A 25,526-nucleotide genomic window follows, 5' to 3' on the forward strand; every position below is an offset into this window, starting at 1 on the left:
TCAATAGACCCCAGGTGGCCCTGCTTATAGACTGCCTGAGCCATGGGATTGTAGACCCTTAAATGGAAATCAGGGGGGGCTTCTGCCAAGCTGGTGGGTGGGTTTCAGTACCCTCTCCTTTCAGTGGCTACACTGCAACATTTCACTGTGAATAAGTCCCCAGCCTACCATCTCAAGGGACCCCCCCCACCATCCCCCCCCCACCGCCGAGGCTGTGGGGAGGAAGGGCGGAGCATACACAGAGAACCCACAAGTCGCTTGGCTAAGAGTATATGAAAGTTTGATCAGCATAGAGGGGAAAATAACTGCAGCTGGTGGGCAGGCAAAGTTAATGCCTGGAGCAGGGGCCAGGAGCAAACCTTGATGACGCTGGGCACATGCAGCTTGGGGGTTGCCAGACCAAAACAGGCATCAATTCCACAGAACAGCAGGATGGAGAAGATAATGGAAAAGTCTGCTACCAGAGCCCGAACCTGCAGAAAGGAGATGGACAAGTGAATGAAGCACCCTCCTGCTTCCTGAAGGACTGAGTCCTCCAGCAGCACAAGAATGGTTAAGAACTTGGGCTCTGAAGTCAGCAGACCTAGGTTCAAATCCTGGCTGTGCCCTTGCCAGCTGTGTGACCTTGGGGAAGCATATCGTCTCTTGGATTCTCAGTTTCCTCATCTGCAAAATGCAGATAATGACAGCACCTACCACATAGACATAAGTGAGCGCTGACACATTCAGAGGGCTTTGCATACATTAGTGAAAGTGGGAAGTGTTATATCCACATGGCATGGTAGCCATCGCTGAAGATATTTCCTGGTATGACAGTCTGAACTCATAAGGGGTGGTGAGGGCAAGACTAAACTCTAACGGAAATCCTAGCTCCTGAGAATGTGTGGCACATTGCTGTACTGCCACCTGGGCTGGGAGGGAGCTCCTCGGTTCTGCTGGGGACCCCTGTCTGCTCTCAGACCTTCTATCCATGAGAAGTCCTTACCCTCTTGCTCCGTCTCAGGATGCCCATCCTAGACCAGGTTCCTGACCTCACCCCTCTGCCCCCTGACCAATGTCTACACTGCCACCTTGTCTGTATCTCTTCAGAGATAGCAGTTTCCAGAGAACAATAGGGAAAGAAGTTAGGAAGGGCAGGGGCAGGCGATGGATGACACATTGAATGCATTCCCTATACCCCCTACTCTTCTTTAAAATTGTTAGTAAAATAACATATACAATTAATTAAAAACCCACAGAGTGTAGAAAGCAAAGTCCCCTACGCACCTGTCCTCATTTCAGATATATCCATATGTCTGCTTGATTTTAGTTGTTCTGGTGATTTCCTCCATGTCATTATCTAATATGCTATACTTTTGGGGTGCCTGGGTGGCTCAGTCTGTTAAGCGTCCGACTTTGGCTCAGGTTATGATCTCACTGTTCATGAGTTCAAGCCCCACTTCGGGCTCTGGGCTGACAGCTCAGAGCCTGGAGCCTGCTTAGGATTCTGTGTCTCCTTCTCTCTCTGCCCCTCCCCCACTCATACTCTGTGTATCTCTCTCTTAAAAAAAAATAAAAAATAAAAACATTTAAAAAACTTAATATGCTATATTTTTATATTTTGATTTACTAATTTAAAGCATCATCTATTGATAAAGATTTAGCTTACTTGCAACCATCCTTCCTGCCCTTTCCTCATTCCCAAGCTTTGCAAGTTATTTTTAACCTCTTTCTATGGGTTTCCTTTGTACTTCCAAGTTATAAAATTAAACCTCTCTTTCCGCTGACTTTACCAGTCCCTCTCATGCTCCATCATGTGAGGCTAGCTGCCCCCACCCCACCATCCTCTTCCATCTGTGACTCCTCCATGTTGGTCTTCACATTGTCAAGGCTGAGAACAATCATACTGTCTTCCATAAACATATGTTTTTTTGTGTTTTATCTGTGAATTGATTCTAAAAGTTGAAAATCAATAACAGCTTAATATTACTACAAGCAGATAAAATATTGGTCGTGGCAGAACCAAGCAGTATGCACATTTACAACTCTCTTTCTGCAATACTCCCAACATCCAGATCAAAAAGTTATTAAGTTAAACCATATGAATTTGCCATTTTTTAATAGGGTAAAGCAGTCCAATGCAGGCCATAAACTAGGTCTAACCTAGTATAAAGGTATATATAATAAACAGCTGTGAACTCTACCTTAAAAATGAAAATATAGCCATTCAGTCGATGCCTCTCTGTCATCCAGTGGCATCCCTGTCCCTGCTCTCTAGACAGATCCACTGCTCTGAATTTGGATTTAATTATTTCCATGAATGTCTTTATACTTTTACTAAATATGTATGCAGCCCTAAACAAAATATGACATTGTTTAGCACATTTTATTTATTAAAAAAAAATTTTTTTAAGTAAGCTCTATGCCCAATGTGGGGCTTGAACTCATCACCACAAGATCAAGAGTCACATGCTCTACCTACTGAGCCGGTCAGGAGGAGCCCCCAGCACGTTTAAAAATTTTACATAAATCGTTTCATATTATTTGTAATATTCTGCAGTTTGCTTTCTTTGCTCAACCTTGTGTTGGAGCTATTTTTCCTTATGGATACATGTGGTTGTAGTCTATGTGTATGCATTGCTGCTTTATGTTCCTATGACTGTTGCCCATTTCTGTCTTCATTCTCCTGTTGATAGATCAATCTGGATTATTTTCATTGTTTTCCTCTTAAAAATCAATGCTTCTAAGAGCATTCTTGCACACATGTGACAATTTCTCTGGGGTGTGTTCCTGAGAGTGAAAATGCCCACTGGAAAATCATATTCATCTTCAGTTCCATCAGAGAGTGCCACTGGCTCTCTGAATTGCTTGTTCCTGTTTACACTCTCACCCGCTTTTCACCTCCAACATTTGTTATCCCTCAAGACCTTCATATTTTTATCAATCTGATGGATATGCAATGGTATAATCTCATCCTTCTCTGCAGTACTAAATCCCAGGAGGCAACAGAGTAATACGTAAGAAATTTGAGGGAGAAAAAGTTTGGGTAAAAAAATTTCCTATTATATGAATTATATTTCATTCTTCAGGAAATCAACATTCTCAGATGCAATCATGGCTCTAGAACTTTTATGTAAGAGGTGACTTGGATACGATCTAGTTGGAAGTGGAAGGGGGGGAATTTGTCTTGAGGATGCATTTGGGTTGCGAGCACTCTATTGTTTACTCAGCTTGTATATTGCAAAGCTCTCTAAAGAGCCTTTTATTTAGTCCTTATGAAATATTGAGAAAAATTCAATCATTCATATCAATTTTATCATCATCATCATTATCATCATCATTAGTTATAGTAGTTGTAGCAGTAGCCGTAATATTTATTTAAGATGGCTTTAGGAGAGTGCTCATGGGATTTATGGTGGAAGAGTGTTGCTAAAATTCTTCTGGGTGCCCCTCCCCATGGCACAGTTATTGCTCACATATGCAAATGCTGTTTTGATTAATTTATGTTTTATTCTGGCCATAGAAAATGCAATTAAAACTAGTACTTAGCATCTCAATGGCATAAAAAGTCAAATACTCAGGAATAAATCTAATAAAAAATGTGCAAGAGTGTGGGGCATCTAGGTGGCTCAGTTGGTTATACGTCCACCTCTTGGTTTTGGCTCGGGTCATGATCACATGGTTCGTGGGTTCGAGTCCTGAGTCAGGCTCTGCAGGGACAGCTTGCGATTCTCTCTCCCTCTCTCTCTGCCCCCTCCCACTTACACTCTCACTCTCAAAATAAATAAATAAACTTCTTAAAAAATGTGCAAGAGCTTAATGCCAAAACCTAAAAAAATTATGGAGAGAACAAAGAACTAAACAAATGGTGAAGTATATAATATTCATGGTCAGAGACTCAAAATTTAAAAGGTGTCAGTCCTCCCCAAATTGACATTTTTTAAAAAATATTTACTTAGTTTGAGAGAGAGAGAGAGAGAGAGAGAGAGAACATATGGGAGACAGAGAGAGAGGGAGAGAGAGAATCCCAAACAGGCTCCATGCTGTCAGTGCAGAGCCAGACATGGGGCTCAATCCCACAAACCTTGAGATCATGACCTGAGTCAAAATCAAGAGTTGGAAGCTTAACTGACTGAGCCACCCAGGCAACCCCTGACATGTAGAGTCAATATAATCCTATCAAAATTCCAACAAGTTTTTATTTTAGTAAAATTTACAATGCTTTTTGGAAAAGAAGGACAAAGAAAGAAAGTTTGGTCTGTAAGGCATACAGGCTTAGTATAAGTCACATAAATGAAGACTGTGATATTGGCATACAAATAAACCAGTCAAACAGAATAAAGAACCCAGAAACAGACCCCATCACATGTGAACATTTGACATATGGCAAAGGAGGTACTGCAGAGCAATGAGAAAGGATGGTCTTCAAAAACAAATTGCTGTGTGTGTGTGTGTGTGTGTGTGTGTGTGTGTGTAGAAACACTATCTCACACTATATGTCAAAAGTAATTCTGGTAGATTGTGAATATAATGTGAAAGGAAAAACAATGAAGCTTTTGGAAGATAACAGAATATCTTCTGTCCAATAGTCTCCTTGAGGAATATTTTGGTATATTTGATTATAATAAAACTAAGAATTTCTATTAACCAAAAGATACCACTAAGAAAGTAAAAAGGCCAGTAACATAGAAGATATCTGCAACCTTATGATCACAAAAAGGTTTCTATCCTTTTTCTGTATAAGGAATTTCAAATCAGAAAGAAAAAGACAGACCACCCAATAGAAAATGTGCAAGAGATTTAAATAGGCACTTCGAAGAAGAAAGTCAAATGGCTATATAGCCAGCAAACACATAAGATTTTCAACTTCATTAGTCATTGGGAAAACGAACATTTTAAAAACACAATGAGATACTACTACATAGAAAGACTAAAGATAAAACTCTAACAATACCAAGTGTTGCCAAGGAGACTTGACAATAAGAGAACTCAGTTCTCTCTGACTCTAAATCCATGCTCTTAACTTGAAAAACCCTGGTGAGCCAGTGCTGATGTGATGTCCATCCTGTCAGTGGGCCACAACCCTCACAAGGAGACCCAGTGAGGCTTCCTTGTAAATTGCCTAACTGTAGGTCCCCTCCTAACTGCAAGGTGAGCTTACCTTGGTAGGGAAATAGCGGCTGAATTTGAACTTCTTCAGGGTCAGGGTCATGGAGTACGTCCCAAAGAAAAGGATGAAGGACATGAGTGCCAGGTCTGGGATGAACTGGCAGGAATTCCCCAGCAGCTGCCCACCGTAGTTCAGACACTCCTTCTTGCTCAGCAGGGACCAGTCCAGCGCTGTGAGGTTAAGGGGGTTGTACTTGGCGATGAAGCACAGGAGAGAAAGGGTCAGGGTCTTCCTGGGGGTTCAGCTGTATCCTCCCCCCTGTAGTCCCCAGGCAGCCCACACACCCCTCCCATGCCTCTACTGCCCCACTGGTCTCTCTCCTAGCTCAACTCTCCTACTTTCCCTGTTCAATGCCACTGGTCTCAGCCAGGCTGGTCCACTCTGTCCTCAGAACAGGTTTTGTGTTTCCTTTGTTCCCCCTTCTGTCTGTGTTGGTCCCTGGACCTGGAATGTGTTTCTCTCTATGAAACCAACTTTCCCAGCCTTCAAGACCAGATCACATTCTACTTTCTCTCTGAGGCTTTCCTCTCCAGCTTGCAGGGTAGCTCCTGTCTCCATGGCTAGAAGGGCACATTTGGCCTATATTTGACACATGGCGTGCTCTGCTTTTGCTGTTTCATTACCCTTCATGTTTGTCTACACACGCATATTACAAGCAAGTTTGAGGGCAGGGACCACGTCTGTCTATGTCCTTTTAGCTCTCAGAGTGCACACAGCTCCTTGCACATAGTAAGTATCCAGGCATAGACACTGGCTGATTCCAGCCTTCCTCCCTCAAAACCAGAATTTGAAAAATCTTAGGTTATTTTGCCAACTGAGCAGTCAGCTGCTTATGCAGGGGTAACTAAAGGAGCAACCTCAAGGGATCCAAAAAGTCCAAAGATCTCCCCCAAAGCCCGCCAGGGGCTGCCCTTCTCCTGGTTTTGGACTTCCCACCATTGGAGCCGCTTAGGCTGGATACCTCTCCTGAGGGCCACTACTCTTCATTACTGAGAGAGGCAGACCAGACCTGATCGGGACTCGTGAGCACATGAAACAGATCAGATTCAGCGAGGGGGGATTAATAACCTTTCTGGGGCTGGGGGGGGGGGCGGTGGCATTGTTGGCTGGAGTTGGAGGTGCTAGGTAGAAAGGCAAGGAAGAATATAGAAAGATGGCTAGGAAACTGACTGTACCACTTTTGTGGCCCTGTTTACCGTTCCTCACCCCTACCTCCCCTTCGTATGTGTGTGCATGTGCTTGTGTGATATTTCTGCACATTGATTTAGTAGAATGAGATATGTTTTAAAGGGGGGCAGGGGTTGGCAGTATGTACTTAAGATAAAAATGTGCATTTCCACTGTTCTGCAGGTGATCCCGATGCACAGCTGGGACTGACCCCTGCAAGTCTGGGTTGCCATAAAATGTTCTCTGTTTTCCCAACTTCTCTCTCTTTCCCCACAAACAAAAGCCCTCAAATATCTGAATAAGTGGAGAAGACTTACCAGAGAGGTGTTGGTGTTTGGCGTCAGCAGGGCTGAAGCATTGAACACGGTTGTATTCGCTGTGGATGAGCACAGGACATGGGAACGCGTCAGCAGATGCTGGGCTGGGAGGCTGCAGCCCCCACCCGGCCCCCACCTTTCCCATCTCATGCCATTTCTTAGAGCCCGGGAGCGGCCTCCCTCATGAGGGCAGCTCATTGCACCCAGCCCCTCTCCACTCTCCTCACTTTGCCCAGTGAGGACAGGGATGGTGGAGGAGTCCGGGTCACAGCTCTGACAGACCCACTGGGCCAGGCTAGGACAGCTCCTATCTCACCGTGAAGGGCTGGCTTTAAAAACCAAAGCGAGGAATCTGCTGCCAAGACAAAGTGCCGACACAAACTAGTGAATAATGTGCCTTGTGAATCTCTACCAGCAACTGGCTCCACGTCTGTGCTCTTAGACATTTTCAAAGGACTTACTCTATGCCATGCACTATGCCAAACCTTACACACATCATCTTGCTAAGTTCCTAAATCCCCAAGTAGTCTCCCCACTTTTTAAAGATGAACTGAGGCCCAGGGAGATTAAGTAACCTGCCCATTGCCCAAGGTCACACAGTTACTACTTGGAGAAGTCATGATCCATCCCAGACAGGCTGGTCCAGAGCCTGTACACCTTCAAGCCCCACACAGCAAATATCCTTGCCTGTACCTACCCTCCCCCCTCCCCTGCTTCTCTTCTCTACCTGTCCAAATGTGTTTTTAGGTCAACTGTAAGAAACACATTGGCTTTGATATTAAATTTTCTAATCTGCCCCTTGAATGCAAGGTGAGAAAAATTAAATCCAAGTCCAGGATCTGAAGGAGAATCAGAGCCCAGAGGTGCTGCTGTTAGCTATTTACCACATCCTTTGTTTGGGTACTCCCTTTCCCCACCTCAGTATCCCTAATTGTAAGTGGAGCATACAAAGCTTCCCATCACAGGCCACAAGAAGAATTGAGAAGAACTGTAATTCCCTTCCTGTGGGATGTAGCCATTCATTAAAAAGACAGGCCTTGGAGGCTGCTGTTTGCCTTCTCTCTTGCTCCTGCTCAGCATGGGTAGAGAAGGGCTAGGTCCTTCTTGCCTTTCTTCTCCAGGTGGAAGGTGATTAAGTAGTTCCTATGCAGCAGGTTTGGGGAGGGAGGGAGGAGGTCTGCTAGCCAGTTTTCTGGCAATAAATCTGAAATACACTGCAAGTCCCATTTGGCTCCTGCTGGCTATCCATGGTTGATTGGGGACCCAGAGTGAAGTAGAGGCTATTCTTGAAGCTTCCTTCAACCTCCAGCAAACTGTTGTGGGGTGGATGTGATCACAGGACCCATCTGTGTAGCACACTTCTAGGGCAGTTGGGGATGGAAGTGGCCAAGGAATTCAGTCTTGACCTAGGGCAGAATATTCCTAAAAGTTCTCCAAACCAGAGGTTTGTTATTATTCTGAAGAATGTTTCACTTACAGAAATCAGGACATCTGCTGCCTTACCTCATACCACTGACCAAGAGAACGTGATGCAGTTACCAACAAAGCATAGAAAGTGGGCAGGAAAGCTAACTTAGGCCTACCCACACAAATGCTAGAGGATTCCCAGCTAATACTAGAGACTGGAAAGTTTGGGCACCTTTCCATTGCCCAAGCTTGTCAGACCAGATATTCCTTTGATGTCTTCAGCTTAGGCTTAGCCATTCTTTTATATTGGGTAGGGTTTATCTGAAAGCCACTTTGAGATGAAGAAGGATGAAATATAACATGGAAAATTCCAGAAAGGGTCCAAGTATCAAATATTTTTAAATTCTAGTGTTTACAAAGTAGTACTCACTTGGGATTGAAAGCAGCCAAATCAGTGTGTGCAGCATCCATAAATAGAATACAAATCAGTTACAATGGAAACAAGATTAAATTTAAAAAGAGAGCACCCCCCTACAACAAGCTCTTAGGATGAAGAGAGATGGACACTGATAGGGTGCCATAGCCAGACTGGGCTTTCCAGTAAAGCTAGGAATATGGAACATTTTGTAAGCAATTGGCCCATGGACTGGGAAAGAAACCTTCCTCAGTTAGTTCCCCCCACCCCATCTCCTAATGTCTAGGACTTTCCTTTTCACATTATAATCAAAAGTAACTTGTCCCGATTCCAGTTCCTTTACTCTTGGTGGAGAAACTGAAAATCTAATCTTACTAGAGTTAGTGGCTAATAATGGTCCCGTATTACTAATTAATAGTTCAATAGAGCAATGGTTCTCACACTTAAGCATGCATCAGAATCACCTGGAGGGCTTGTTAATATACAGCTGGCCCTACCCCAGAGTTTGTGATTTAGCATGTGTGGGGTGAGGCCCAAGAATTTGTATTTCTAATTTCCTGGAAGCTGCTGCTTCTGGGGACCACAGTTTGAGAACCACGGCAATACAGTGACTCAAAAGAATGAGGCAATGTCAGGCACCTGGGCAAGGCCAGAGGGGACACTATTTGGAGGCAAGTGGATTTTATTATGGCCCTCAAATCCAACATTATTTGCTCCTACATCACCTGTTCTTAGGGCATGTCCATGTTTGGTTTCTCCTGCAGATAGAGGATTCTCTGAATGGCTGAAGTGCCACCCACATATGACCCCAGAATTTGGACAGTTTCTAAAAGATATCAAGGCCACGTACTTCCAAAAGGCACATTTGTGGGAACATTTGTGTTCAGTCAGTGCAATAAAGCCACAGTTCAGTGGGCACAAGCAGCAAATGGGAGTGCCCTGATGGGGCCTTGGCCACGGAGGTGAGATTCACTCTAGGACACGAGTGAGAAGGGCGTGTAGGTAGGATCTCCTTGCTCCCCCAGCAAGCAACGTACTCTGGCTCAGGACAAAGGATAGCTTCACCTCTTGATGGATTTTCATGAAATAACCCAAAATTAATGATAGACAAAAATTAAGTCTAGACTGCTTTACAAAACCAGTGCAGTGACAGAGGGAGAGAGTACAAAACTGTACTCCCTGAGGTCAGGACATCTTCATCTCCATGAGGCCTAGCCTAAAACAGGGTGCACAATGATTGTATAATATTTTTGATTGACTTATGATCATCTTTTAATCAATAAGTTGTGTTACAGTGCTGAACACACAAAATCTACTTATGTCAAACTCCAATCCAATCTGGGTATAGATTTGAAAGCCTCACAAGAGTTCTATGAGACTGGCAGGGACAGCAGTGATATCCTTCTATTACAGCCAGGGAAACTGAGGTTCAGTGTGAATTGGGTGGTCTTTGGACCTCAGTTTGCTCTCTATGAGTCCAGCTTGGTAGTGTCAGAGATATATGGATGGATCTCGATCTTGATCTCTCTCTCTCTTTCTCTCTCTCTCTCTCTAGATATACAGATATAGATCTAGGTATAGATCCATGAGTGTCCTTCCCTGCTCTGTAGCATCCTGGGCACTCTGGGCACATTCCACTAGAGGCTCTTAGGGGCATGATTATGACTGTGAAGGAGGCCAGTGTTTCAGCCTATAAGAAGCGCTAACTTTACAGATGACACTTTTATGGTCAGTAAGGAACTCCATGGGAATGGCACTGAGTATTATCAGGTTGACCAGTTGGTTGAGTCAACCTCCCACCCAGTGAAGGGATTCTTTTAACACCCTTGGTAGACGGACATCCAGAGAGTGTCCAGGTATCTTGTGACCACCCAAGGGGACTGATACTTCTCAGGGTGATATCTCCTACATTTGAGTAGAGAGTTGTGGTGGGGGGAGAGTGAGTAGGTGGAGGCGCAGGGCATGTCTGGGGTTACCGGTCACCTGTGTCAGGGGCGACACACTCGCATTTGTAGGTGGTGATGGAGTCAGGCTTAAAGTCCATGTTGATGGGATAGTACTTGAAGGCACCGATCATCTTCTTGATGGCATCATAGATGAAGATGAAGCTGATGAGGGTGGAGAATCCCTCTTCGGTGAAGCGGGTGATATACTTGATGATAAAGCTGGCATCTGTGGCCACCAGGATAAGGCACTGGATGGCTGAGTGTAGGCCAATCCAGAGGCGGAACTCCATGTAGTCCAGGCCATTGCCTCTGGAAGACAGAGGGAAGGGAGGGACCTCCAGCCCAGGGCTCTTCACTGTGCTTGGTTCTCCAGACTCACCCTGAGTGGATCACCTGTCCCTTCTGTGCCACAGATGCCCTCCTAGGAGCTGTGAGAACACTAGGGACAGGGACAATTCCTGGGTTGGGTTGTCTCCTCTTTGTAAATTCTGGGAAAGAATTTCACAGGGGTGGCAGGAAGAGGCTAAGACATCTCAGTTCTCACAACTTTGATAACAAACACCCAGGGTAAATGAAAAACAGGGAATATCAGAGTGACAGAGCTGGGGGAGGCCTTAAAATAGACTTATGTTGTAGATGAGACAACTGAGCCCAGGGTGATCACAGGAGTTGCCTGGGTCAGGATGTGGCCTTCGGACCTCCAGCTCAAGACTGCACTGACTTCCCATCACAGTTGCTTACAAGCACAGTGGTGGGAATTGTTTCCTCTTGTCTTGCCTCCATGTCTCCCTATCAGCTATGCTAAAAAGCACTAAGATGGCTTAGAAGCAGGTAGCTGGAGAGAGTCAGGAAGGACCTCCTGGCAGTCCTTCCCATAGGTAAAGACAGTTTCGGTACCTCCTCCCCCTGCCTCCCTTTTGGGCCTATTCTTCCTGGCCTTAGTGTACTGCCCTAAGTGTGAGAGCAGGCACTGGGAACTACCAAGGGCACCTACTTGCTGAAGTCGAAGAGGAGCTTCTCAAAGATGAGGATGGGCCCTGTGCTGCTGAGGATGATGAGGGGCTGTCCCGAGAAGAGGCAGAACAAGGAGCCAGCCATGGCAGTGCCTAGGAAGCTCTCCATCACTCCCTGGGGGATGAGGAATATGAGTCTCAGCGGAAGCTGGAGAAGGGGCCTCTTAGCATAGGTTAGAACCCAGCCAAGGGCCCAGGCTACAGTGCTCATCTGTATTCCAGGCCCTCTCCTACAAAAATTCTGCTTCTTATCTCCTATTCTACAACCCCTGCATCACCACTGTTAGTCTCAATTTCCATTTGGATAAAGGTCCCACATGACTTCCTTTTGGCACCCTACAGCTTAGAAAACAGGGCTGCCAGTGGATGTGCATGTGATTGTCCTCATGCCCAGTCTACTCCCAGAGGACAGTCCATTCATCCATCCAGTCATTTATTCATTCAAACATCTGTTACGTGCTTTCAGAGGTCAGACCACTCATTTGCTCAAAATCCTTTAAATAAGTTAGAGAGGGAGGGAGCCAAACCATAAGAGACTCTTAAAAATGGAGAATAAACTGAGGGTTGATGGGGGGGTGGGAGGGAGGGGAAAGTGGGTGATGGACATTGAGGAGGGCACTTGTTGGGATGAGCACTGGGTGTTGTATGGAAACCAATTTGACAATCAATTTCATATTTAAAAAAATAAAGAAAAGAAAAAAAGAAAAAAATCCTTTAAGTGCCTGCTCTGTACCAGCCATTTTGTTAGGTATTGGGGGCCCATCAGTGAACAAGATAATGCATCTTCAGTCTACTGGGAAATACAAACAAGTAATCAGGCAATTTCCATACAGCACTTTCTCAACCTTAGTATTATTGACATTTGGGGCTAGATAATTCTTTGTTGTAGGGGGATGTCCTGTGCATTTTAAGATGTTTAGTTAGCAGCATGCCTGGCTTCTACCCACAAGATGCCAGTAGCACCACCCCCTCCCAGTTATAACAATCCAAACTGTCTCTAGATATTGTTCAATGTCTCTTGGGGGTCAAAATCATTCCTTGTTGAGAATCACTGCCAAGGAGTGTGATAACCAGGGATAAGTTCAAGGTGTTAGGAACACACAGTAGGAATAAGGGGAGTGGTCAGAAAGGCTTCCTAAGAGGTATATATGTAGCAGCTGAGACCCAAAATATGAGCACGGAATTGACCAGAATAGGGTAAGCGGGGTGACAAAAAAAAAGACTGTCCCAGGAAGAGGGAATCTTATTTACAAAGGCTGGAGCTGAAAGGGAGGATGCCTTTGAAGAAGTGAAAGATGATCAAGATTGATGGAAAACAGAATGGGTAAGAACAGGAATCTGCGAAAGGGTTCCTTGGGAGAGGAGTCTTGAGAAGCAAGTAGGGCCATGTCATTCATGAAGGCCATGTGGGGAAGCTGGGACTTATGAGTCATGGATGATACGTGCATACCTGAGTGAACCATGGTGTCACTTGCTATATTGGGGGTAGCAGCAGGTCTAGAGGGAAGGCAATGGATGCAATGCTGGCCCTGTGCATTGGGGGATTCCTGGGGGCAGCCATGTGGACATACCCAGGAGATAGTTGGATATTGGACCTGCAGCTCAGGAGAGTGGTGTGGTCTGAAGAGAAGCATTCATCTCAATGTATTTGGGAAAATAGGTCTTCCATCTTGATGTCTGAGTTTTCCAATGGTTCTACCCTGAAGGTCCCATGGGAAAAGCCCCTTGCCTGGGATATAGGCTGGTATCTCTGTTGACTGAGGTTTTCCCCAGGGAGGCCTCTGTTATTGTCATGGTAAGAGCTTACAATCTTTCTAAACATGTCTTAATTCCAGCTAAGAATTTAAGAATGTTTAAAAAAATGTACAGAGAATTCCATAATTAATAACTTAATTGTGCTGATTGTTCATTCACATCTCAATGGGGAAAGTATCAAATAACAAAACAGATAATTCCCCTTAAAAGTCTGAGCATCGCATAACGTATAGAATTGTTAAATCACTATGTTGTATACCTGAAAACTAATATAACATTGCAAGTCAACTATACTTCAATGATAAAAATTAACAAAAAAGACTAGAGGGCAACTGACACTGCTTAATAAATATAACAAAATAAACTAAAAAGTTTGATCTATTTATGTCATCCTTACATTGGACTTTAGTAACATGATTTAACTTTAAATCTTTTAATAATGTTGGTTATTATTTTTTTTGAATGGCAAAGGATTACAAAAAGTGATGGTCTGAACACCATGGTGGATGAAACCCAAGCCTTGGTTTTGGGATAATGGGATGAAGCTCATTACTGCCACCTGGTGGCAGCAACTTTTATGGAGGTTTGCACTCATGGTCACAGTCCGCACACACCTGATAATTGTCAGTGGCATCCCCCAGAAGCCCACCAAAGGTGATTGCGTTGGTGATACAGCCGAGGTAGATGAACAGGATGGCAGAGATGGACTGAATGTGGAAGCCATCGTAGAAATCACTTAGGAACCAGGGCAGCTTCCTCTTGATATCCAGACGCAGGCCACCGAAGAACCTGCTCAAGACAGGCCCGGGGGCTGCTTTCTCACCACAAACACCAGTGCAGGGTCAGGGCTATTTACAGGAGCCTGCAGAATCTGGGGCAAGGAAGGGAACTTGACTAGAGGTGGATGGGGACAGGGATCTTTCCACCAGAACATTTAAAGACAGGGAAGGATTTTCACAGGACTGAAAGTTTGTGGTCAGCACCATCCCTACTGGAAAGGTGGTCACAGGCGGCCTGGATGGGAGAGGGAAAGCCTGATGGGAACATGTCCTGGAGTAGATCTAACATCCCATGGGGAATGGAAATCCTGGGGTCCACAGAAATCCTGGCTGTCCTCCTCAGCGATGTCCCTGATCATCTGCAGGACACCTCCCTGTGTTTGGTAAACATAGATGTGTCCAACTTTAGGAGAGAGTTAGACATCCCATATTTATCAAGGGTAGGTTCTTAATCTTATAACTAGTTTCTTTATTCTCTGGAACAACTGAGTGGGGAATTTTAGGCTTAGAGATAGTGTTTACTGGGTATACTATTCCCCACAGCCCCTAATGCAATGCTTGGCATGGAGCAGGGTTTCTTAGCCTTGGTATCATTGACATGTAGGGCTGGGTAATCCTTTATTGTGGGGCTGTCCTATGCATGTAACATGTTGAGCAGCATCCCTGGCTTCTATCCCCTAGATGGCAGCAGCATCACCCCTCTAACTGTGACAAACAAAAATGTCTGTGGACATTGTCAAATGTCCCCTGGGGGAGGATGGGGGTGAAGGCAAAGTTACCTCTGATTTGGAACTACTGGCTGGCATAGAGCCAAAGGTATATAAAACATGACTCCATTCTCAAAGTCATAATTTACATATAGCTTTGTAGGGCCATGTCCTTGTCCTTTCCTAAATTATTCCAAGAACCAGCAAGGAAACCCAAGCCAGGAGATTCCCTCCATCCTTTCTCTTTTGAAAGAAAAAGAGAAAAGAAAAAATTTCAGATGGTACTGTTATGGATTAAATTGTGTCACCTCCAAAAGACACATTAAAACCCTAACCTCTATACCTATCATTGTGACCTTATTTGGAAATAGGGTCCTTGCAGATGTAATAAAACTAAGATGAAGTCACTGCGGTGGGCCCTAATCCAGTATGGCCGGTGTCCTCATACAGAGAGGAAAGTGTCATAGGAAGACACACACAGGGAGAATACCACGTGAGGACACAGGCTGAGATGGAGCTATGTGGCTGCAAGCCAAGGACACCAAGGGTTGGCAGCCACCAGAAGGAGCTGGGGAGAGGGAAGGGAGGATCCCACTCAGAGTCTGGGAGCTGGTCTTGCTCACACCTTGATTTGGAACTTTTACCTCCAGAACTGTGAGAGAAAATTTCTATTGTATAAGCCACCGAGAATGTGCCACTTTGTTATGACAACCCTAGAAAACTCATACAGGAACACAGAGTATCTAGAGAAAAGTTTGGGTTCCTCCACTCCTGTGCTGGGCCCCACTTCCTTTCTGCTGCAACCCTTATGCGGGATCCAGAGAGGTTTGGAGGGCGTGGGGAAGAAGAGTGCAGAGGCCAGACCCCATGGCCGGGAGGGGGCGCTGCAAGCAGAAGTGGAGAAGGTTCCCGCAGGTGGGTGAGGGGAGAAGCCTAAAGGACGGCTGGCGTAGCCGTCAAGCCTGGGGTGGGCACCTTCCCGTCCAGATAAGCTCTTCCCCGATTTCGTGCATGGCTGGCATCTCTCCGTCCTCCCCGCTGCTCCCTCCGCCGGCCCCGCCGCCACTGCCGCCGCCTCCCGCGCCGCCTCCAGCAACCGCTCCGCCTCCGCCCACAGAGCCGTTCATCTGGCCTAGCTCCGTCAGGGAGAACACGGATTTCCTGTACGGAGCAAGGGGCAGGTGACAGCAGGGCTCCCAATCCTGGGAAAAGCTCAGCTGTTCTAGAACTGTTTGGAGAACACCTCTGACCTCTCCCGCAAAAATCGTGAAATATCTTAAAATGCAGAGACAAATGCCGAAAATGAACTTGCAATACCCATGCACGAGTCACCCACACTTCATAGATGTTCATATGAAGCATATTGCTTGCTTTTTTTTTTTTTTTAGAGAAATAAAACGACACCAGAAAAAGAAATAGTATAAACCCATTCATGCTGACCAGAAAAGCCAGAGACAGACAGAGCTCCCTTTGTACCACCGCCCTCTTCTGCCACCCCTCCATCCACATACATACCTCTTATCAGCAGAGGGCACTTTCTTGGGGGGCTCAATTCGGATATTTGGGTCCCATTCTCCAGGGGGAAGGACGATGACCTCATCCAGAAATTCATCAATCCCTGCTATCAGATCTTCCCGATTTCGGGCTTTATAGGCCACGTCACTGAAGAGCTGGGGAGGAAAGAGTAAGGGGACCTCTTGCTGACTGTCTGCTTCTTATCCACCTCCTGGGAACACATCACATATAGTTTTGGAGAAGATTCCTCTGAACCATTGCTCCTGCCAGCTTACCCTCTGTCTTTGAGGTAAGGACAGAGCCCCTCAGGTGAAATTAGATACAGTGGGGAACAGCAGGGCCTTGGGGGAAGACCTGAAGGCCAGGTCTCTGTGTCCTAGCTGTAGGACTTTGGTTGAGTCACTCAACCTTTCTGTTGTCAGTTTTGCACACAGAAAGCTCATTAGAAAACCTATGTAGAGTCCAGTCCAAGAAGCTCAGATACTTTAAATCTGATTATAACTTCCTAGCCCCTCAGCCTTGGAGGGTCAGGCTGCATCATTCCAGGTTGTTTCCAGGGTGTTCTTTCTGATTTACAAATCATGCCTGTGTTTAAAGTCCTCTAGGCTCCCCACCACCCCAGGCACAGAGGGAACACTAAGCTGTGCCTACAGGCTCTGTGTAGTCTCTAGCTCACCTCTTGCTCTTGAAGCTCTTACACTGAGCCTAAGTCAAACCACTTTTATCCAGCGTCTCCATCTTCAAGCTTTGGCTCTTGTTCTCTTTGTCTGGAATGCCTGCCTCTTAGGCTTATGCAAGGTCTATGTAACTCCTGTTCATCCTTAGCTTAAAGGCCCCTCCTACGTGAAGCCTCATCTGGCTGCCTGGACAGTTAGCATATGGTTCATTTTAGAATTACAGGTCTGTCTCTCCCACTTGATTAGTGCTCCTAAAGGGCAGGGACTGTTCCCTGATTCTTATAACCCTCAGTGCCCTGCACAAGCCTGGCACACAGTAGGTGCTCATATGTGCCTATTGGATAAGTGAGTGAATAAAGGCACAGTGCTTGTTGCAGGAGCCATGACATTCTGGAGTATGTGCTTCTTGTTCCCACTTACATCGTCTACCATGAGGGTTGCAATGGCACGGCCAATTTCATTGTAGGATTTTGATCTCCCAGAAGGTCCAAGCAATATGAACAGAAATCTGCAAAAATATGATGGAGGAGGAGGAGGAGGAGGCAGAGGAGGAGGAAAGTGAGAAGGAAAAATAGAAGCAGGTGAAAAGGAATCTCTGGCCCTGGACATGATTCATTCTTGACTCATGAATTGACCATACACTTGTCCCTTCCCTCCTTTGAATCCCACACTTGCTTTGCAGAGGCACCTCTTCACTCCCTTCAGCTCCCACTTGAGCATCCTCACCATTGTCTTGTTGTCCAAGCCCAGCCAATGGTGTTTGTCTCAGCTGTTGGCTTCTTTTTTTAATGATTATTTAAAATAAAATCTAAAATCTAAAAAACTGCCCTAGTCAGAAGACTTTCTTCCCCAGCAATTCCCTAATTTTCCTTCCACATTTTAGGGGTGTCTCCAGTAGCACTTTGGGACCACTGCTTGGACAGCTGGCTTCCTTCAAGCGGGTGTGGGGGCAGATTTCAGTGGCCCTCACCTGGTGGGGACAGGGACCTCAGTCACTCCTCCCAGCATGGCTGACTGGATGAGACGCACAAAGGCAATAAATGGCTGGTCCAGGAAGTCCACCTCACCCACGAGTACATTGGAGGCTTCTGAGTCCTTGGGGATCTTCTTCATGAATTTGTTTTTCCGCTGGTCAGGGAGGGGAAAACAAGATACCCATGGATACTCACATCAGTGGTTTCAGCTCTCAATCCCTCACCCCACTTCAGATTGCTGTGAAGGCCTAACTTTAAAAAAAATTCTCCATGCACTTCTCAAGAGACTGAAATAACCAAACACTTTCCCTATTCTGCAGATAAGGAGACTCAAAATTGGTTAACCCCAGGACCAAGTAAGCCTTAGTAGATGGGAAGGAACAGGCAATGATCTGAACCCTAAGATATTCCTTGATGGGGGAAAACTTTGCTCAACTGAAGTGTGAGTCAAGGGGTCAAAGAAGAGAGCCCAGGCTTGCTGGCCATCAGGCCTTATCTCCCAGCCCCCTGCAGCACAAGCAGATGGGAGTCTTGGCTCTTCCACACCAGGTGGCCAGCCCTCCCTCTCTGCCCTCACCTTGGGTGACTGTGGAAAGGATGAGGCCCATTCTGATGACAGGGCAGACATGCTTTGTTTTCCCTTTGCCATCAGCTTCCTGATTGACAGGAGCCCCTGGACCCCACCTCCAAATCTGTGGGAGACTTCTGTGCCCCTGAGTCACCCCCAGGGGAACTCCCAGGAAACTCAGCTTCTGAGACTTTCCGACTTAAGACCACTGAGATGCTGGGGGCTAGTGTCTGTTCAGGGCAGGAAGGTCAAATAGGCAGAGCGAGTGGGGTCCAATATAAGAAGCACAGGAGGCAGGCCCTCATCCCAAACTTATTCCCACTCTGTCCGTGTATGACTTCGTTCCTAGGGTTAAGATACTGACTCCTCCTGAGTTCTCTTTTATAATGAAAATGCCCCAGGGACAGTCATGTACAAGCCTCTTCTCAGTCTTTAACATCATAGGTTACATTAGTTTTTCAGATTGCTTCTCCTTGGGTACAAGGGGATGAACAAGGGACAGAGAGATAATTTTGTACAGAGAGGATGGAGAGGAAGGCTTTTGTGGGGGCAGGGCTGGTGGAAGTCCAAAGTGGCCAACAAAGGAAGAAAGGGCCAGAAGGGGGAGACAAGTGCTAACGAGAGATCCCGTGGACACCACAACATTGCCCCCCAATCCCTCCTTGTCTGGAATCTCTCCTATTTCTCATAAGCACAGTAGAGACACAGATTCCTTGTGTCTCTTCCTGTTCCATGTCCCTGGGCACAGGCAGGGGCTACTCTCTGATGCACTCATGGGGGGCATGATACAGACTGGGCTCGGCAGCCTACCAGCAGAAGAAAAGGCATGTGAGCAATGGCTGCACCCTTATAATCTTTGAAATCTAAACAAATAAGCAAACAAAACTCTTCACAGCCACCCAGCTAATAGCACCAAGGACCCTAACAGTGAGAATAAGTATGGCCAGATGTTAAATGAGAAAGCCAGAGTCCCAAAGGTTCAAAAAGTCCCTTTGTTGCAGGCATAGTCAGCTGATTCATAAGGAGGTTCTTCAAGATGGAGGGTTGGGTGTGCCAAGCAGGTGCTGTCCCCCTGACAGGACAGGAGGAGGGGAGGGGTGGCAGCAATGCCCTGGACCTTGAAAACAACAATGCTTTGGCGTTATCCAACCAGCACATCCATAACCCAGGAGAGGAGAAGGGGCCCTTGCAGATTGTGACATGTTTGGTAAGGAGGTCGCCATGGTGGTGTCCCAGAAATGAGCCACACTGGCATTCTGGCCCTCGTGGCTCGGCGACAATCTGGACATGGGTTTGTCCAACCGGGGCCCTGCCGACCCCACTTCCTGAACTCCATGGGAACTCTGGTCCACCTCTGCTGAGACTCTGCACACAGTGAATCCACGCTCTGCTCACTAGAAATCTATTGACCTGTCTAGGGCAGGTGTGGAGTTTTAAAGAAAGATGGACCTAAAGGGCACCCGCTGGCCTGCAAGCCATTGACCCCACAACAAGCCATGCTGCTGCAAATACTGAGAAGCAGCATCACTCAATCAGTCGGGGGAGCTGGATGCCGGGCTCCAATCCCTAGATTGATGCAGCTTTGCCTGGGGAAAGGGATAGCTAGCATTCTTATTACCACTTAGATATTTATTTAAATAGTGTCTGAAAGACTTTTACTAGGCAATGCTTTCTTATGGTGGCTTTACCGTCTGTGTGCGTGACTATAGTAAAGTGGGTTTCCTCTCTAAATAATATTCCAGAATATTCCTTCCCAAGTCACCCCCAAACTAAGGACTCTAGAATCAGATTGCCTGGGTTAAATCATAGTTGTGTTACCTTTCAGCTGCATGAACTTGGGCACATTATTTAACTGCTTTAAGCCCTCAGTGTCCTCATCAGTAGAATGGAGATGATAAGCATACCTTTGTGATGCAAACAAAAAGCTCTGTGCAATGTAGTGCATGCAGCATGTGGACCTGAAATGTTGGTTGATGCTGTTATTGTTATTATTTTAGCCACCAAAGGGACTTTGGGACTCTGACATGAGGGACTCTTTTTGTTTTGCTTTCCACCAAACTTGGGGGTGCCTTGAAGGCCTGGAGGTCACCCACGCTCCTGAGGGATTCTCATCAAATTTCAGGTTTCCTCCATCACCTTTCTTCCTATTTCTGGAGGCACAGGCAAGGGGACCATCAAGATGTATGAGGGTTGCAGTTGAAGGTGGCCGCCACTAGAGTTCCCCAGGGGCAAAGTCACAGGGTACCTTGGTTGTGGGCCTTAGAACTTGGACTCAACCTGTTTGTAGGATTCTGATCTCCTCATGGAGGTTTCAGCCAAGCTGGTGGGAGACAAGAACTGATGTCCTGCCCTGGCCTAGGAGAAGACACACTAGTGGGCAGTCCAGTCGATCCACTGGCTCTGTTGTCTCCACAGTCAGGCCCCACTACTTTTCTCTGCCAGCCCAAGTCCCCACTCCATCCTTAAATCCATGACCTCCATGCTTGGGGGTTGTGGAGAAGGTGAGACTGTGCGCTGGTCTTCTTCTGTCCAACAAATCCCAAGTTCGGGGACAGCTGGCACCTCATCTGATCATACTTCTCTGTCCCCCACTCCCTGAGCACCTGGCACAGAGCCAGCATGTAGGGCTTAGTGAGTACCTGACTGATGGGCTGGGCAGTCACAAAGGCAGCCCAGAGCCCCCACCTGGGTCCTCCCTGGGGACTCCTATTCCTTCATGGGAGTGGAGTTCTGCCCGTAGGGGCTCCCTGTCCCTGAAACTGAAGGCACCTTCCCACCCTGCGCCTTCACGGCGGCCAAGGACCGGGCCTTTACTACCTGGTCTGTGTTTGGGGTGCGAGAAATATCATTCATGCTCCTGCTCTGGGCGTGACCTAGGAGAGAAGGAAAAGAAGGTCCATCAGGGGAAGTCAGGCTCCTGCAGGTCCTTTTCCCTTGGTCCCTCCACATGCTTCTCCCAGCTTCATAACCAAAGCAAGACCCCCTGTCTCCTCATCGCTCGGCCCCTTGGAGCTAGCCTCTGCTCCTTTTCCTTCCCTTTCTTCCCTTCTACTGCAGGTTCTCCTTTCCATTCTCACCCCTCAGTCTGCTATACTCTGCTCTCTACTCCTCCACCCCACCTTCTTGGGCAGAGATCGAGATGTCTGCTTTGCGCCAGGCCCTGGAGGAGGTGAGGGACACAGACACATGATCAGGTGAGGTGCCAGTGCCACTGAGCTTGGGCTTGTTGAAGAAAGAAGATCAGTTTCACCTCTGTCCTCCATGACCCACATGAGTGTTTAAAAATGGCCAGGTGTTGGGGCGCCTGGGTGGCTCACTCAGTTAAGTGTCTGACTTCAGCTCAGATCATGATCTCACGGCCCCATGTTGGGCTCTGCACTGACAGCTCAGAGCCTGGAGCCTGCTTCAGATTCTGTATCTCCCTCTCTCTCTGCCCCTACCCTGCTTATACTCCGTCTCTCAAAAATGAATAAACGTTAGAGATTTTTTTTTTAAATGGTCAGGTATTTTCTGGCAGAAGGAAGGAATGTGGGGAGAACAGTGGTGACAAATTATTTGAACTGGCCAATTGTTCCTTCCCTAGCTGAGGCAGGAGAAAGTCAGCTCTCATTTCCCAGCAGCAGCCAAATCCAGCGGGCACTCTCAGATCTGTTATTTCTTGGCTTTCTGTGGCCTGTGGCAGCCCTAGCTTCTAGAACTCTGTCCTCCCTTGGCTCCCTTCCTCTTACATGCATTCAGGATCCTCTCCTGCTGGGCTCAGGGCCTTGCTTTGCTTCATCCCTTGCAGAGTCTTCACCCCCTCCATCTTTGGTCAATTACATCCACCCTCTCCACCCCCATCACTTAATGCCTACACTGGGCTGAGGATGCCCAGATTGTGTCTCCACTCCATACCTCTCTCCTGAGCCCCAGACTCTGTTGTGCAGCCCCACCTGGGACCTTAAACTCCACATACCAGGTAATGGAACTCACTGGCTTCCACCAAATGACTCCCCCTCCACATCTTAGTCTGTTCAATGCCCCTCCCTCCCATCCACCCCACTTAGGTGCTGGCCTCACCTCCTCATTTCCTGTTTCTCCTGGTCCTTGCATCCCACTTTGGCCCTGTCCTCTCCAGTCTTGCTCTGACAGTCTCTCACTTTCGATCTTGTCCCCCTCTAGTTTATTCTTTCTCAAATAAGAATCTGATCATGGTGTGCCTCTGCTGAAAATTTCTCAGGGGGCCCCATTACCTTCACCATAAAGACAGGCTCCTTCTGCAGCATATGTGTGTACGCTCTCTTCGCTTTGACCCTCTTGCCCTCAGGCCCTGCCCTCCTGGTAAAGTGAATGCTCACTTCACAGTGCCTTCCTTCTGCTGTTAGTTTCCTTTGTTTGGAACAGCCTCCTCCTTCTACGCCCCCACCCCACTGCATGCTTCTAGAAAATCCCTATTTATTCTCCAAGATTCAGACGTGTCTCCTCTCTGAGCCTTCCAGGGCCCACCCTGGGCATGGGGTGGTATGCACACAGAATGTTTTATCTGGGTCTCCACTGCAGTATTGGGCACAAGTGTGACCTCAGACACAACGAACAACTGGGAGGAAGGCTTGCCCCAAAGCCATTTGCTGCCTCCTGGCATCCCTACATGGAATAACCAATGCCAGGAAGACTAAGTGGGTTCTGGGGTCACCAACAACAAACAGAAAAGACTACCTGAGGCCTTGGGCAGGGCCCACACTGCCCTCCAAATCATTCCTTGAACCTGGTCAAGGTACAGGTGGCATAACCTGTACATACCTTGGCATTTTAGTAAAAGTATTTAAAGGAACATACTCCTCTCACTCATTTTTCTTTCCATTTTGCAACTTCTCTCTTTTCTTTGCTTCACAGCTTACCTGTCAGTTACCCCCCACCCCCATGAATTGCCTGAAAAGCCCTGTCTATGACTGTGTACTTCACAAGCCCCCTCACCCATTTCCTCAGGGGGCTGTGATTGCCAGCATCCCACCTTTGTGGTGCACAAGACTCTCACCCAGGGATGGCAGTGTTCTCTGACTGTCCCGGGGGAAAGTTCTTAGCTTGTATCTAATTCAGTTTCAAGGAAGACTTCTTACCAAAAATGGGGCTAATGATCAGTTTGGTGAAGACAAAGGTAGAGACTAAGATAAAAAATTCTTAGCACATAGGATTGTTATTGATTATGCCAGCACTTGATTTAGAGTTGCATTATTCAGAGTAGTTACATAGAAACGTAGGGTAGTGAGTTAGGTCCTAAGGACAGCCCAGGTTTGAGGTGAAGGTTAGATTTCTCCTGATGCCTGTCCTGAAAATTCTAGACAGGTCCTGACCTTTATCTCCTCCAACTCTGAAAGTCTATGGAAGCCGACATAGAACAAAGCTGTCTTGCAGCAGCCGAGAACACACTCACACAGCCTTCCGTAATTGGCGTTTTGCCGCATCCTCAGGTCCTCGGTGGAGTGGTGTAGGCTTGGACCAGCCACTGGGCTCCGGGCTGGGCTGCGATCTGGGAGGAGGAACAGAAGGGATTTGGCTTCAGCAGCCTTGATCTACAGCACAGCCCCTGCAGTTAGCACGGTCATTCCACCTAAACAAAGCTGGGCTGTGAGATGCATCTCTTCCCCTTTCAGGAAGAAAGTGTATTTTGGTTGTTTTGTGTTCTGTTTTTGAAGTTAATAGTCTGAACAAGATTACAGAAAATATTTGTACTCTTGAGAGTGAGACACACAATTGTGAAATAGGCAGCAGGTGTTGTAGACTGCCTGGGTTCATCCCTAACTCCACCACTTACTTGCTGTGTGACCTTAGGCAAATAACTTAACCTCTTGGCGCCTCAGGCTCCTCATCTGTAAAATGAGGATAACAAGACCGTACCTAGCCACAGGGTTATTGTGAAGATGAAGTGAGTTAACACATGTGGACACTCAGAACAGTGCTTGGAACATGGTAAGTGCCATGTACCTGCTAGTTATATGCTAAACACTTTCCATTTTAAAACAATTCATCTAAAGAAATTGCTCAAGGTTCTTCATTTAGCAACCTTCTGGACTTTTTTCTGATTACTGCATTTATCTAGTATGTTCAGCAAGGCTGCTGTCTGGGCACTTTGACTCTGCAATATCAACAGTGGAGGGTTGCAGGTTTGAGCTGTGTGTGTGGAACAATCCATTCTCCCTAATGACCCAGGCTCTGCTAATCAGAGTAACACAGCTGCCAGATTTACAAGCCCTGGCACACTTGAGATGAACCCAGAACCTTCTACCACCTTGATGTGCTTAATTTTCTGCCAAGGCTTTTGGCTCTTCTTGGGGGTTCAATGGGAAACTTTTGAACTCTTTCCATAAACATGCCATCTCCACCAGCATTTTGCAAGCCTGACCACACATGAGAATCTCCTGGGGAGCTTTCTAAACTTCCTGTTTCCAGGCCATACCTCAGACCAACTGAATCCAATTCCCAGGGTGGAGCCTATCCATTGGGACATGTTTCATACCCCCACGTGATTGCATTGTGCAGCACAGGCTGAGAACCAACTCTCTTCCTAGGAATGGTTCTGCTCTGGTGGTGGGGATAATTTTGGGATATGGCTGGAGTCTCTGCAGGCCTGCTGGAGAAGGAGGCTGAGGGATCCCCAGAAGCTCAGAATTTTTCCAGGATCATGAAGCCCAGGGAGCCTCCAAGTTGCTAAGACCCCGCAGCCACCGAGGAAAGCTCACCTGGAGGCTGGGACCTGACACAAGCCCCCACATGCCCAATGCCCACCAGCATATGGCCCAACTCACTGGTGGTGGAAGAGACGGACTTTCCAATGTCAACCAAGGAGCGATGGATGGGCTTTTTGGTTTGGTGACGGTGTTTCCTCAGGAGGACATAGCTGACCCTCTCCCGGAGCTCTGGTCGCAGGAGGCCGTCCTCAATTTGCTTCTCGATGACATCATCTAAGTGGGGAACAGACATGCCTCATCCATGTGGGACAGAATGACCAGGGGTATGGGAGTCTTCAGTTTCATTTGTTATTAATGGGATTAAAAGTGACTAAAGGAAGCAGGAGATGTGGAAATAGTCCTGGCTTGCCACAAACTGCAGAAACATGGGCAAGTCACAACCTTTGGGTATGTGCATGTCTGTACATGTGTG

General features: G+C 46.9%; 1 protein-coding gene across 8 annotated transcripts in view; it reads right to left on the reverse strand.

Moving 5' to 3' along the window:
- Positions 1 to 25,526, reverse strand: part of SLC4A5 (solute carrier family 4 member 5) — a 116,046-nt gene that overhangs the window by 20,995 nt on the left and 69,525 nt on the right. For all 8 annotated transcript variants that reach the window (XM_053200788.1, XM_053200786.1, XM_053200790.1 and 5 more), the window contains 13 exons: positions 25,172 to 25,327; positions 23,800 to 23,895; positions 21,207 to 21,262; positions 17,818 to 17,975; positions 17,268 to 17,355; positions 16,171 to 16,325; positions 15,631 to 15,816; positions 13,784 to 13,958; positions 11,396 to 11,529; positions 10,439 to 10,710; positions 6,634 to 6,692; positions 5,141 to 5,341; positions 360 to 473 (listed from right to left, as the gene is read on the reverse strand). In XM_053200788.1, the coding sequence (XP_053056763.1) occupies positions 360 to 473; positions 5,141 to 5,341; positions 6,634 to 6,692; positions 10,439 to 10,710; positions 11,396 to 11,529; positions 13,784 to 13,958; positions 15,631 to 15,816; positions 16,171 to 16,325; positions 17,268 to 17,355; positions 17,818 to 17,975; positions 21,207 to 21,262; positions 23,800 to 23,895; positions 25,172 to 25,327 (1,850 nt within the window). The remainder of the gene's footprint in view (positions 1 to 359; positions 474 to 5,140; positions 5,342 to 6,633; positions 6,693 to 10,438; positions 10,711 to 11,395; positions 11,530 to 13,783; positions 13,959 to 15,630; positions 15,817 to 16,170; positions 16,326 to 17,267; positions 17,356 to 17,817; positions 17,976 to 21,206; positions 21,263 to 23,799; positions 23,896 to 25,171; positions 25,328 to 25,526) is intronic.

This window comes from Acinonyx jubatus, chromosome A3, assembly GCF_027475565.1.
Source record: "Acinonyx jubatus isolate Ajub_Pintada_27869175 chromosome A3, VMU_Ajub_asm_v1.0, whole genome shotgun sequence".
Lineage (NCBI taxonomy): Eukaryota > Metazoa > Chordata > Mammalia > Carnivora > Felidae > Acinonyx > Acinonyx jubatus.